The sequence below is a fragment of the Melanotaenia boesemani genome, chromosome 11 (genome assembly GCF_017639745.1).
Source record: "Melanotaenia boesemani isolate fMelBoe1 chromosome 11, fMelBoe1.pri, whole genome shotgun sequence".
In the NCBI taxonomy this organism is placed as follows: Eukaryota; Metazoa; Chordata; class Actinopteri; order Atheriniformes; family Melanotaeniidae; genus Melanotaenia; species Melanotaenia boesemani.
The window spans coordinates 26,240,920-26,256,102 of record NC_055692.1 but is presented as its reverse complement, the minus strand read 5'-3'; the positions used below and the strand labels follow the sequence as shown (position 1 = coordinate 26,256,102).

General features: G+C 38.2%; 1 protein-coding gene across 2 annotated transcripts in view; it reads right to left on the bottom strand.

Annotated features, from left to right (window-relative positions):
- adgrd1 (adhesion G protein-coupled receptor D1) overlaps positions 1-15,183 on the bottom strand; it is a 32,895-nt gene that overhangs the window by 6,262 nt on the left and 11,450 nt on the right. For both annotated transcript variants that reach the window (XM_042000133.1, XM_042000134.1), the window contains 4 exons: positions 3,934-4,007; positions 3,283-3,406; positions 437-540; positions 72-183 (listed from right to left, as the gene is read on the bottom strand). In XM_042000133.1, the coding sequence (XP_041856067.1) occupies positions 72-183; positions 437-540; positions 3,283-3,406; positions 3,934-4,007 (414 nt within the window). The remainder of the gene's footprint in view (positions 1-71; positions 184-436; positions 541-3,282; positions 3,407-3,933; positions 4,008-15,183) is intronic.

Below are 15,183 nucleotides of genomic sequence, written 5' to 3'. Positions count from 1 at the left end.
TAACTTCCATTATCTTGCCACTAAGTATTGTCGTCTCATCTGTAATGAGGAAGGTGCTGAGCTGTACCAACCGTGCCTGGATCAAAACGAGCGCTGATGAGCAGTAAGACCTCAGCCACCAGGATGGCGAAGGACAGGTTGGCATGGATGTGGTAGCGTTGGTTACGGATGGTGCTAACAGACCTGCAAAGCAGCAAAAGGTCAACTTCATTTAAGAGTAAGAAAAAAGCAGTAATTAAAATGTAAAAGCTGCATGTGTTGAACACAGTTGGATGGTACATGTTTTTATAGTTATAGTACAGATTTATGTGGAAAAAAGACAGTAAAAGTTGAGCTAATTGGTTTCATGTGCAAATATGTGTACTGATAAAGATTGTGATAACTGATTATGATTACAAAGCACCATGAAATGTTGACTGACTCTCATAATACTCACGACAAGACTGCAAAGGTAACCAGAGTGATGGCGAGGCAGAAGATGGAAATTGAGCATCCAACATAACCAATGGTTGATAGTGCCACCTTGTGGCCAGTAGTGAGCTGTGCATAAAGAGACATCAGTGTCAACACTCGACAAGACAACACGTGGATGTTTTTGGGGTTAATGTTACACATTACACACACCCAAAGCAAATATAACCTACTTCATTCATTCTGATATATTAACCAGAAAAATCTAAGTGGGTCTGTAGATTTATGATGATGATGATGATTACAAGGTTAACACTCTTCAGGCAGACATCAACTCAGGGAAATTTGTTACATCCTTTCTAAATGAACTGAATGAAACTGATGTTAGAATCAGAGTTCCTTCATGACATTTCTTTGTTTGAAGATTTTTGAGGAAAAGTTGTTTTTTGTCTCCTGAAAAAGGGTCACTGAAAATGTACAGTCCTATCTATTTTTATGGAATTAGCTTAAAGAAAATGAACATTGCCAACAAAGCTTAAGTGATAACTGTGTTGTCCATATATACACATCCATGGTGGTTGGTCTTGTGTGTTGATGTTGTTTTGGAGTTCAGGCTATTTTCAGGGTTTGGTTTTGATTCTCTATGAACTGTCTACACATGCGCCTTGTCATTATGAGGGCAGAGGAGTCTTGGCTCTCCAGAAAAGGGAGATGTGGGATGTTCCCTTGCTGCTGAGGGATGAAGCTACCCACTAATGATAGACCTTCTCTGGGAAAATATAGCATCAAATAGACTCCAGTGCACTTAACTGCAGTAAGAAGTCTACTTTTCTATTTAAAGAAGCTATTGTGGATGCTAACCAGATTATCATGGCACATATTCCCTGTAACAAAGATGTAGATATCATGCAGTTCATGCAGATGATGTGAATATCAAATACTTTACAAGACGGTGTTCAGTGAGAAGAAAAGAATGAATGCAATCCCAGATCAGAAAACAGTTTAAAGGAAAACATCTGAGTGACTGTGGCCCAGAGGAAAGGGCCATTGACCCATGCAGACACCCCAAAAAATGACATTTAATCATAATTGTCTCTTTATCTCTGTGTAAAACCACCCATAAAACTAAGATTTTTTAGGTCTGCCTGTAATTAGCCAGCAGAGAAGGATAATAATGTGCAGTGGGATCCTCTGATTGGTGAGTTCTAGGAGGAGGGATGCATCTTTGAAAATGTGTGAGCATCTGATGTCTAATGATAAACCTTAAGATGTCTGATAGATTTATTTATCCCAACAATAGTGTTTTAGATGTAAAATCTATGATGGTGTCATTCTTTTCGAGCACTCGTTATAATCCACTGCAGTTTGGCAGTTAAAGAGCATTAAAGAGCGTTTAGTGTGCCCATGGATGTGTGGTCAGAGTTGGATTTTGCATTCAAAGATGGTGCCCATTCACATGAACTAAAATTGCTCATCGAGCACACAAATAAGGCAAGTTTTCTGCTTCAGGGTTTTCTCCTGCGTTATACAGTCCGCTGCACATACAGAAAAATAGTTTCTTTCATCCCTGCCTGCACTTGGACTTTATATTTGAAAAAATAAGTCAACTTTGAATCATTACTCTTCTATTTCCTGTGAAAAAGGTCTAGTCAAATCCAATAATGAGGGTTTTTTTTTGTTATTATTTTGCAGTGCAACTTAGCTGGTGACCCAGTTATACTGGAAAACAGTAAACCCAGCATTAAATATTTGCTCTGTTTCTACCAATATTTTGAAGACATACAAGTTAAAACTTGGTGCCTGGAAGGCAGCATACAGTCGGTTTATAAGACAAGTTTCTTTATATATTGCCAGGAATAAAATGTAAAATATGTGCTATGATTTACTGACACATGTAAAAACATATATAGAAATATATAATGCAAAAAAAAAAAAAAAGTTTGCATAATCCTAACATTTGACAGTCAGTGTTGGTACTGCTGGCTGCCTTATAACCATTCTCCATCCAGTGATCCCACACTGCTTCAGTAATGCTACAATAATATTGCTCATCTGCTGTAAATAGTTTGTAGGTCATATTTTGTCCTCAGTGTTTCCAGTTTCCTCTTTTTTTAGAACAAATTGTACACCAAGCTGAGATCAGGGGTTTCCACCTAATACCCCTTTGGGAAAAATGTTTTATTTTTTTTTTCCTTAACAAATTTATCTTTGAAATTTTTTTATACATGCAACCAAACGGTAAATGGTCCGTATTTATATAGCGCTTTACATCGTACATCACATTCATCCATTCACACACTGATAGCGGAAGATGCCATGCAAGGCGTTCAACCACGACCCATCAATTAGGGGTTCGGTGTCTTGCCCAAGGACACCTCGACATGAACCCGACTTGGCCAAGGATCGAACGACGGCTCTACCTTGCTGAGCCACGCCACCCCCAAATCATGCTGCTGGTACCAGAGTACCTAACACACATTTTAAGATTCCTTTCTTCCTTGCTAAGTTGTCTGTTATGTTTAGATACAAAACTGGCTCATCCCTTAGTAGTTAGTACCTTTTTAAAGCTTTAATAAATCATAGATTAGTGTTATGTGGCATTGAAAAAAACATACATTCCTCTGAAAACAGTCACTTTGGAGGACTGAACTGATAATAAATGTAAAACCAGCCAAAGTTCAAAGATAAACATTGAAAGACTTTTGAAAATCCTGGAGAACTATTGCTCAAGACCATTTAATCAATTGCAGAAAGTCTTGCTCATTGAAAGTATAATATATATATATATATAAAAAGAGGAGGGGATGGCTCAAGACTTTTGCATAGGTAAACAGAACAGAGTAGCTTTAAAGATCAGCCAAAAGCGCATACCTTTAGGGGGACAACTTGCATAAGAATGGCAAAGTTGGTGAGGTGGTTGCACAAACACACAGAATAGGTCATGTTTCCTTCGGAGCGTACGCAGCCTTCATTGGACCATACTCCCTCATTAGATCTGACAAGGACAACAATCAGGATTTATTCATAAAGTAAAACATTCAATATAACAATTAAAATAAATTAAAAAAAAACAGCAAAAGCCATTTTTATATAAACAGAACTGGCAGTGATCACTCAACATAATAATGGGAGGCGCGCACAGAATTTTTTTGCTGACGTTATCATAGCAATCTGACAGCGTAATCCAATAATTCACATTTTCATGAGCTTCAGGGGCAAAGGGGAGTGAAAGGAGGAAGCCTTTGAATCCAACCAAAACAGACTCCCTTTTAAAATAATTTACGACTTCTAAAAGTGTTTTGGATTCAAGTTTTAGAGCACCATATTTCTACAGTAACATATGTATCACTGGATGTGTTTGATTTGAATGAGTAAACATCTAAACCTCTGATCCCTTCTTGTGATTTTGAAGCCTAGGAGACAAAAACAACAAATGTGCAAAGAACGAACAATCAAGATAAAATCTCCTTGGCTCTGGATCTGAATGACACAGTGTGTTTTGAACAATAAACACTGACCCACCTGTAGTCCAAAAAGGCGCAGTACAGGAAGACTTTATTGCTCTGATTTAACACTTGGTCCTGCTGTTCTTTGCTCTAAAAAAGAGAAGGGTGACATTTAAAATAGGAATTTTGATTATGACTGTTTGTTTAATGGCAAACAAAATAAACCCAAAGAAACTTATTTGAAAAAATGTATTTGGTCAAGAAAAAGACATGGCATGTCTTCGATAGCAATTATCAGAATTCTTTCCTTAAATGCTGCTTAAATTTTCTATTTATATGTTTAACAGAGGCACATGGGGATGATTTAAGCTAAAAAAAAAATAATCAGGGCAGCTTAAACTTAAGCGAGTGGAGGGAGTTTCACCCCATTAAAAAAGATTTTTAAAAAAGTACACTGGTACTTAAAAATAATAGCTGTCTAAATATTCACATTTTTCAGCTGAGCAAAAATTCCTCCTGTCTTCAAGAATCTTCTTTGATTATAAATCACTTTTTCCGTGTCACTCCTTAATATGAGATTTGGACTTTCCTGAGACAGTGAGCTAATGGCTACAGTGCAAGAATGCAGTAATTGGGGCTTGGCCCTGGTTTCGGGTCAAACCACTACCCTCCTTAATCTGTCATCTGAAGAACACAACACTTCTACTGGCTGGTGGGGAGCGTGCTGAGAGACTGCACACCTCTTCTCATTCCTTAAACATTGACTCTTAAACTGAAAAAGTATAAGAACTGTGTCGGCACCATTTCCTTCTGGAAAAAATGAGAGTGCGAGTGAAACTGACAGTGAGGCTGTCTGTTTCCTGGCCCATAGGCCCAGTGATTCATATTACAAAGCAAAGCACAATACCTTGACTTCAATGTGTGGTCAAATTGCTGCTCTCATTCTGTCTGTTTCACACATGCAGCTCTTTAGTCATCACATACTGGCACATTTGGGATGAATGCAATGGACAGATATTCATGTGGCCCATCAGAGTGTTCAGAATTATGGGTCCAAAAGCCATGAGAGTGGCTTTAATGCACCCATCATCACCAGCTGCCGGCTAGCTTTAAGGAACTGCAATCAAACCTGTGGTTGAATTAACTTGTCTCCTGTGGGCTTTAATAACTCACTTTCTTGTAGGGTGTAAATGAAAGCAGATGGAGGAGAGAGAAACTGCAGCTGGCACACGACATGCTTTGTATTACAGTGTCATATTTGCTCTTACTGAAACTTTAAATCTTGTGTGCAAGAAACAAGGACTAATTACCCATTTTAAACTCAAAACATAAACACAGCCAGATGGGAAGCAATCCATCATTATCAATCCCCAAACGTTGGACACATATACATAGACTAATAGACCATCACATATTTAAGGCCACGACTCCTCTATAGCAACTGCCTGTTTGTGATAAATCCAGCTTGCATTTTCCAGTTGATATCTGAGGAGAGGTACAAGGGCTTGATAGTCACTGGTGAGTACTTAAAATGCACATGAGGATGTAGCTAAGCTTATAATGCATGCTGTTTACCCAGTGCCCCACGGCTTCACAATCTACCAGCCAAGACTGCAGCTGGTGCTCCAATTCTTTATTAACAACAGAAGGCCAGCAAACACCACCCTGGAAATCACTCTGAGGGGAGCAGAACATTGAGGATGAAGAGAGAGTGAAAGGTAGCGACAGGCGACTGGCGGTTAGAGGAGAAGAGTCTGAGGTCTGAGAGACAAAGGCTGATAAATGGATAATGGATAGTCTGGGTGTCTTTGATGCTTCTGTATTATAGTGTCCTACTTGCTGCAGCTGTCAAAGCCTGTATCGTTTAGTCTCAATAATCACTGCATCTCGCAGCATCAGAATTTAGAGAAGGTAAAAGTAATTTTCAACTTCACTGAAAAGTTATCTTGTCATGAAAAACCATCCTTGTCCTAAGAATGAAGCACCATTACATCCAAACATCCATCCACTTTCTGTACTTGCATTTGTCTATTTAGGCTCACTGGGATCTGGAGCTTATCTCAACTGCCATCAGGCAAACGGTACGAAACACTTTGGACAGATAGCCAGTCTATCATAAGGCCAACACAGAGAAAATAGTTAGAAAAGCTCACGGTAAGCTCAAGCTAGGGTAATTTCAGAATCACCAATTAATTTCATGCATGGTTTTGAACAGTGGGAGGAAGTTGAAGCTGGAGAGAAGCACCTGTTCAAACAATGAAACACTCCACTATGAGTATTTGACCTGTAATTCAAATACTTGAACCAAGTTTGGTACATTTCATTTTTTATGATGTGCTTTTCTTTAAAGATAATTTGAGTTTAACTGGGTCTAAATCAATTATAAGACACTTTGGAATTAGTCATCCTCTCAGTTAATCTTCCACCACAAACTATTAATTGGGTTTTAAATCTGAAATTAATTGTATTAATAGCTTTAAATTCAGTGGAGAGGGTGAAACGTATATGCTAAGTATGGTGATACTGACAAAGCTTTTAACCTGTTAAACTACTGGCAGCAGAGATTATAGAATGAGTCTTATATGTACAAGAATTCCAGCTGAAACAGCTGCAGAAATACAAATACCATAAAGCATGATGCAATGCATTTGGCACTGCTATCATGATATCCTTGTTATTGTGGTGGGTGGTCATTTTTTTGGACTGGATAGGACTACAGGCATTAAAGGCTCCTACTTTAACACACTTCAGTCTTGGTGCAATGCCTTTGACTTCCATAAAGACTTGTTATATTTACTCGATAAGTGAATTAGAAAAGAAAACATACTCAATAAATGAGCTTGGCTATTTGATCTGTCATTTATCTTAACAAGCAAAGACATCCTGAAGCAACAAAACAGATCACAGACTTATCTGACTCTCAGATAAACGAACGTGCATTCTTTTGAGTCTCCATTAGATTACAGAACTCTTTCCTGACTTGCTGCGTTGCTTCTCTGCATAATTATGCAACTGGAAATTCCTAAGCATGGTATTGGATTCATTCATATGTCTAATTGGGTGACTGTCCTGAGGTCAGGTGTAAATATTAACAAGCTGAATAAAGTTCCACACATATTCCTGACAACTACAGGTCCAGGCAGTGCCTTGTAATTACTGATTTTCACCTGTGATTTCCATTGTTTCCTGTCCACAGAGGATGGAGGGCATCCATGGAGCATGCCCTCCATCATAGTGATTGCTAAATATATTAAACATAATTACATGGTTTGAATAAATGAATAAAATGATATGCTCTTTATTCCCACTTGTCTTTATAAGGCCCATATTAGATGTAATATAATAGAGCGGATCATACGGTGTCTGTTGAGAGATGAGCTTGAAAGTGAGTGGAAAAACAATCAGACAGCTGCTTTTGTGTAAAGTGCTTTCATCCCTCATCATTTAGTATGAGTAATAGAGTGAACTGGGATCAGAAGGAGGTGATGCTGAACTGGAACCTATGATGGTGGATGGCTCCTGATGCCCCTACCTGTGGCAAGTAATCCTCATCCTTTCATTCAGCAACTGTCTCTTCTAAAGGCCCATTTACACTCCCTTACGAACGTTAAAGATAAATCCATTTCAAGCATTGTCATGGTCCATTTATACTCGACTCAGAAGACAGACTGACACTTTCGTCCATCTCCTGCATCGTTCATATGGGGGATTGGTGCGTTTTCATGGGCCTTGCGGGATCCGTCGCTTGAGTAAACAGAGCTATACCACTGAAAACTGTGGGGTCAACGCTGAGCAATACAGCTAACATGCGATTGGCGAAAGGAACAAACCACAGAAGAAGAATAAGAACAGGAGGATGAAGAAGAAGAAGACAAAGATGATAACAAGGACAACTGTAGAGCTTTTGAAGAAAGGCTGTGTGAGTGTGTTGGGCGGTTGCAAACAATTTTATAGCGGTGTATTACTGCCACCAAATGGTATCCAAAACTGACATCAGAACACAGGAGTGAACTCTGACTCAGCACTGCCCACTAGTGGATGAAATGACTTTTAAAGCAGAGCAACATGGAAAACACGTTGAGGTATAAAGAGAGGCGACATATGGCAACACTTGAAACGGACGTTCCTGTTACGTACGTAAGGGAGCATAATGGGCCTTCATACGTCGTAGCCCTTCATACTTCCATGCATCTTTTACGTTGCCATGGTTATGAAGTCAATTCATCCACTACTGGGCAATGCTGAGTTCAGATGTCACTCCCGTGTTCTGACGTCAGTTTCATACACAGGCTGGTGGCACTGCTAAAGAGCTGTTTGCTAACTGCCCAATACACTCACACAACCTTTCTTCAAAAGCTACCCATATTTCTACAGCTGTTGTCCTCATTGTCTTGTTCTTCTTTTGGTTCCTCTTCTTCTCTGGTTTGTTCCTTTCGCTGGAAAGGAAAAGAAACTCAGGTATCACTTAAGACTTACATGATTCACACAACTAAGCAGTTTGTATGACAACAATCCTTACTGTGGTTGAACTTTAGCCTCAGCAACATTCTGAATGTATATCTTTACAATCTGAGGACAACAAAGGATAGAAAAAGCTACATACCACCCATCAATGTGCTGCACTCTAAAAAAAGTCTAAAAAATAGGGCCAAACCTACCCTGAATATTTAAATACATTTTCTGTTTTAATTTAATTTATTTCACTAAAAGTCAAAATGCTGCTGGACAAGAACTTAATAACTGATCTTAGACAAACTAAATACTTGTTATTAATTCAAATAATTAATAATTTTTTGTTTTCATTCCATGAATGTGACAGAGCTTGTTTTCGCATTAACAGACATGTCCCTGAATGCAACAGGGCATGTTCTGTGAAAGTACAGAATTTTCCATTTTTGGATTAAAGGTAGTGTCCGTACAATTAACAGTAAAATGTCCTGGTAATTTTCCCTGATTTCTTTCTTTTTTTTTTTCACAGAAACATTTTGTAGAGTGTACATCTCATCCAAAACTTAAAGTGCACGCAGACAGACACATGCACAATCATTTTTTGTATATGAAATTTATGGTTCATTCCCACCAGCAACCAGAGAAGGTTGATGAAGACTTTTTGGTTTATTTTTCCTAGATACACTTTGCTGTTCCAGTACTCGTCAGGCTAATTCTAGCAATAAAGAAGTCCAAAAGAGGATTGGGTTGTGCTAAATTTGAAGAAAAAGAAATACACAACAGTGTAAGTGGTGAAGTGGAAATAAGCAATCTTTAAACTTTTCTTCCAAATATTTTTAGAGCTCAGGGAGCCAAGGTGTAATTAGCATTTTTTTTTTTTTTTTTTTTTTTTTGCTTTTTGCATTTGGTATAGAAATGAGTTTTGTAACACACAGCAATAAAAACACCAAAACTCATCAATCACAATCTGCACAACTATGCGACGTAATTAAAAGCTTCTCAGATGTAGCCAGGTTTGACAAGTCAAGCTGATCTAACAACAAAAAAAAAAACACAGACTGTTGTTAACTCTGATAAGTAAAGGAACCACATTTGGGGAGGGGATTCAAAGGTATGGTGTGACATTACTTAGCCCAGCATACTAAAAAGATCAACAATTCCATTGAGTGACCTGAGGGTCATATAAACAATAGCATCACACAACCTGCTGCTCGGATTGACCACAGATCTTTTTATTGTTATGACAGAACTTTTCAATCAGAGGTGGGTTTGAAGCTGATCAACATGCAGCATGCAGGGTAACAATTTGAATCCGGCCCGCAAAACACATTGGGCCTCGAGTGAGCTCATACCGTCAGGGGACGTGTAAAAAGACATGCAGCTGTGGTCTCAGCTCAGCCTCTGAGGTCGACACTAAAAACATTGAGACGTGTTGATAGTCCTGAAGGGTGTGAGGAGAACTGGGGAGAATTAAACAACTCTAGAAGTTACAGAGTACGGTAATTTTAACAAGGTGAGCAAGGGAACAACAAAGAGTTTTTATTTTTTTCCTTTTGTGAGTCAGGAAATGTGACAAATGGATACAATCTCCATGTACAAATTCACATGTTTAATTCCCATGGGATTTCATGTGGGTCTATTGTAATCCTTTCTCTTTTTTTTTTAGCCTATTTTCAGAGAAAAACATTCATGCATTTGTAAACTGAAGACGGCATTTAAAGCCACACTTGGGAAGTTCAGTCATGGGAAATACATTAGGTTCAATGATAAAAGCTGTGCTTGTAGTCTTTTTCACCATATTTTATACTGTGTTATACAGAAAAAACAGCTTTTTCCAAGCATAAATATGAGCTGGAAGCTGGACCTTTTGATTTTAAGTTACAAATCTGGTTTGTGCTGCTGTTTAAGTTATAAAATTTTCATTTTTCGGAGCAGCAATTTTACAGGGTTTCACCAAGAGCTTTAATTTAATATTCAGTTTAATGCCTAGCCATAGTGCGACTTTATGATGAAATACCACAACAAATTATGTATTCATATTAAGGCTGTTAAGGTGAGTTTCATTGTCAATTAATCTGTTTTTGTTATTAGTTGGGCAATTGTGTATAAATAAATATCCCAAAATAGCATATTTTCTTAGTTAAATCTTGTTCAAAAAGATCTTTAGTTTAACAGCTCTAATTTTCTGTTTATATACTCATTAAATCAGTTGAATGGCCCCAAGTCATCACCTAATAACATAATTGCTTAAGTCATATTTTAGGTTTTTTGTTCACAGTAAATTAGTGCGTTACGCAGAGATCACCAAATGGTCAAACTATCAAATCAAATCAATTCAAATCAAATCAAATCATATCAAATCAAATCAATCTTATTTATTAAGAAATGTCTACAATAAAAAGTAGCACAAAGCGTTTTCTAAAATAAAAAGTATTTTGGCATATTAAAAACACACATGTATATCATTTTAAAAATGGCTGGAGTGCAGAGGACCAGAGATAATGCATTTATTTAACTGTTTGATGTTGTGGATGAGGTTGATGAAAATATGATTCAGCTAATTATGCTATGAATCTAATCAAATGTATTTTTAGTAATTAGCCAGCCAATTAGATCATTATTTGTTGAGAATTTCCTTGTGGGTTAAAACAATAACTCCTAATAATGTTAAAACTGAACCCCATTAACAAAAGAAAATTAATTAATTGACAAAATTTTGCAACTATCTTGTCAAATTTCAAAAATATTTTCAAGGCTACTGTCCTTTTATGAAAAAAGCCTTATAAGACTAGTCACAAAACACTGTCACAAAACAGTTGTTTGGTTTTTTATTTAGTGCTCCTTCTGCAGAAATGACTGTTGTGGACACACTTTAGTTTTGCAACAGCTGTACAAAGGCTAATGTATGGGTAGACCTTTTTGCTGAAAACATTTTGCCAGCTTCAGAAATCTTTGCTTTTCACACAGAAAACACCTCCTTTATGTGGTCACAGATGGCAGCTTTTTCTGTTTATGTTCAACACACAGTGAGAGATGAATTTTGTGATGTTGGGGTGGTGATAAGGAGGGGAGAGGTGAATGGGAGGAGTTGTAACCAGATTCTTTCAATCCTTTGGCAAGTGAGGAATAGCAATGACCAGACCTCCATCTGTGATTGATCAGTGTGTTGGCTCGCACAGCTTGCGTTTGTATGAGTGTGTGTGTGTGTGTTGGTGTATGGCTGGGTGTGGGTGGCTGGGAGAGCGAGAGGGAGGAGAGTCTTTGCCCACAAGGTTTAAGCTGGGCGTGTGCTGAGAGCTATAAAAAGACCAGCAAGTGGGGGTAGTAGAGTATTAAATCACCTTTGTGTGTTTGTCTAAGTTGCTGAACAATATATCTTTTATTTTCAACATATACAGGAAAGTCCAACAAGTCTAGACGTCTTTTAACACAAACAGTATATTTCTGTTTTCTGCTGCTACCTTTACATTCACTTCCCATCAACTGAGGTGTATCAATATCTTGAATTATTTTCAGTTTTGAGGCAAAGAAATTAAAAATACAGCCAGTAGCCACTTTGGTTTAGCAAAAGGGCGGAAAAGCCAACAAGCCAAAAACGTTTCTAGTCCGCCCATGTTAATCACAAATAAATGCAGTGCCTTGATATCATAGATCATTTATAAAAAAAGTAAATGGTCTGTTTCTGTTAAGAACTTTTCTAGTCTAGCTGACTATTTAAAGCACTTCTACACTACAAGTGATGTTCATTTAAAGGCACACACTCACACAACACTTCTTGGTCTAAACAGTCTTAAGGGCTGTGCAGGGCTTTTGTCTGAGGTCTCTCCAGCCAATTAAAGCTGGACACTTGTCTATATTACGCATTTCTATGCTGAATCAGCCATGGTGCATGTTTAAAAGTATTGATATCCAGTTGCTAGCACGCGATGGAGCAGCAACACATTAGTAAGCTTTGATAAATGTACAATTACTGTTGATGCATGCATCCACTGCATAGCTTGGTTTCTGTTCACTACCAAAGTAAATCTAAAGCAATCTGTTGAAAGGATGTGATAAATTAAATATGCATCTGACACAGTAACAAAGTCTGATGTTAGGGGAATATACAGTATCTCACAGAAGTGAGTACACCCTTCGCATTTTTGCTAATATTTCATTATGTCTTTTAATGAGACAACACTATAGAAATGAAACTACTACAGAATATCAAAGTTTAGTTTTTATAATTTGGTGTCCTGTATATCAATGTTTCATTTCTATAGTATTGTCCCATGAACAGATATAATGAAATATTTGCAAGGGGTATACTCACTTCTGTGAGATACTGTACCAAGCTGTGTAGTTTTGCTAGAAGTTGGCAGTACAGACAGCTTTACTTATGACTGTGTTTCAGTATAAGTAGTAGTCCTATCCAGAAACAAACCTCAAAGACAAAACAAAAATCCACAAGAGTAGCACGAGTTTATTATGTGCCTGCTCAAAACCAGAAACGAATGGCCAATGGTGTCATTTTATCTTGGTTAGCAAAAACGACCTTTAGAAAGGCTGTTGTGTGAGCTTAGTTTTGCATTGGTTTAATATAGGCTGGTTATTTCACATAGTTTTCAGTCTACTAGCAAAATTTAAACCAGCTTTCACTTTACATTTGATCATAGTCTGAAAATATGCACAAGGGTTTGAACTAGTTTCTGTCTGAAAACAAATGATACAATATGAAGTATTTCTATAAAGTTGGTCATTTTTTTGTTATGGTCCAAATAAATGAAGGACTTAACCAGGATAGGGACCACCAGGACATAGTGCCATACTGTTCCACCCATCACCTTGGTTTTTCTTAGAGACCCGCCAAGCTAACAGTCTGGTTTATAACCCTGTAAATTCAAGCACCCTTGTCAAGATCTGTTTTTTAAATCTTCTCAGTTTTGACCCCATAAACTGACTTTCCTTATGAAATCAATCTTTCCATTCATTCACCTCATACCATCAGTGTGATGCTAGACTGGAAGAAGAGGACAAAGAGGTGGTGTCTGCCTTTTTATGTATGTATTAATGTTTAACTACAGACCCTAATATCCCCCACCCTCCTTTTCTTCTCTTCTTGTCTACCTTAGCCCTTTCAAACTGAACCAGAGTCAGACAGCAGTAATAAATCAGTGATGGAGCCAGACTCCAATCAGCACCAAAGTTGAATGGCGTGAGAAAGCATGCAAGGCTGCAACAGTCTTGATAACACCTTGTTAGGGTATCGAACCTGCTCTGTGTGGCATAAAGAGAGGTGGTGGCACTTTGGTTCTGACTGAGTCAGCTGGGAATAGCATGATCTCACTGGGTTGTTTCTCTGAGCTCAGAGGGCATCAATCAGGAGTACAAGGTCACTCTGACATCAATCCCATGGCTTTGACCTTGGCTTGAATGAGCAGTGCCAGCCATGATATTTAGAATTTTGTCTGGTGTGCTTTCATCGAAGTGAGTGTCAGATAAAGAAAATAGAAGAGAGTTGGACCTGATCCATGAGTTGACTGTTTGTATGGAATGGCACACATGACTTGTTGTAACTATAACAGCATGAAAAGATAGATGAGGGAGCTGAAACATTTCTGCTTCAGGCCGCCAAAAGGTTTAATGAAGTCACTGTGCACTTGTCTGTTCTCGTGGAATAAAGAGAGAGGTTAGGTGCTAATTGCTTAGCTGGGTGACTTGCCATGAGAGGATATCTTTGAGGTTCAGCTAACTTGTGCTGATCATAAAGACCACCATAAACTGTGATGTCCACATACTGTGTGTGCTGACCCCCCTGTCTAAGTACTTGCTGACAGCAAAGGACATTAAATCTCCAAAAATAGTCTGTTTTTGACTGAATCTCATCACAGTTCCGAGCAGCGAACCAGTTATGGCAAAACAGCCCATGTCTGTACATGATCTTAGCCAAAGGGGCCGTGTGCCAAATTACAACGCAGGCTCCTCAATATAAATCATCGTCTCGGCTGTGTTCAGTCTAAATGCGTTGAAATGGTGTGTTCCAATCAGCATGCTTTCATAGTAACAGCTATTTTTAATAGAGTAGAGGGGAGAAAGTGCAGGAAACCTGATTTATTCTTACATCAGCGGTTATGGCAATCCAACTAAAATAGCAACACCTTGACTCAACAGACAGCAGAACTGGTGAGCATCACTCGCACTCCTACAACAAAAGAGACTGTAAAACCTCTCCCGTGGTGTCTGCTTAAACAAACAGGGTAATCACTGTAACAGAAACCAGGCCAGATAATTACAGCATAAACATTTATTTCACCAGGGAAAATGAAGGCAAACAAAGCAACGCTGCCACGATTTCACGACGATGCATGACCTTCTGTTCAGCTTTTATGAGCGGGGAGAGAAATTCACCTCAATAGAAAGTGAATAATTTGAGTGGGACTTTTAAATCAAACAGAACAGCATTGTGGTGGGTTTAGTCTATTAGTTTCGTTAAGTGCCTTATCAATGTTATTGTATGATAGAGTAATATCTACTAACAGATTATTTTGGTGAAAAGGAATTGCTTAAAGACATACATAGCTGCACTGCTTTGATGCATTTTTGGTTTCACGTGGAAGAAAGCTAATGCAATGCACATTTTTAGGGAAGTAGTCATTATAAGTTTCAATAACATTTAGCATGGAAAACTGGCTATGTCTCTGCCATAAAGCCCCAAAAAGAAAAATATGTTGCTTATAAAAGAAAGTTATTGTTTCTTTCAAAGTGCCCTAAGCTTGCAATTCAAATGGCCATAATCAGCTTGCTTTCTGGACGCCACATGCTGTATGAGGGAAATTTTAAGCAGGCTTATAAAAACCAAAATAGGCTTTGTTCTTTGTGGCGGTGAATACCTGGCTGC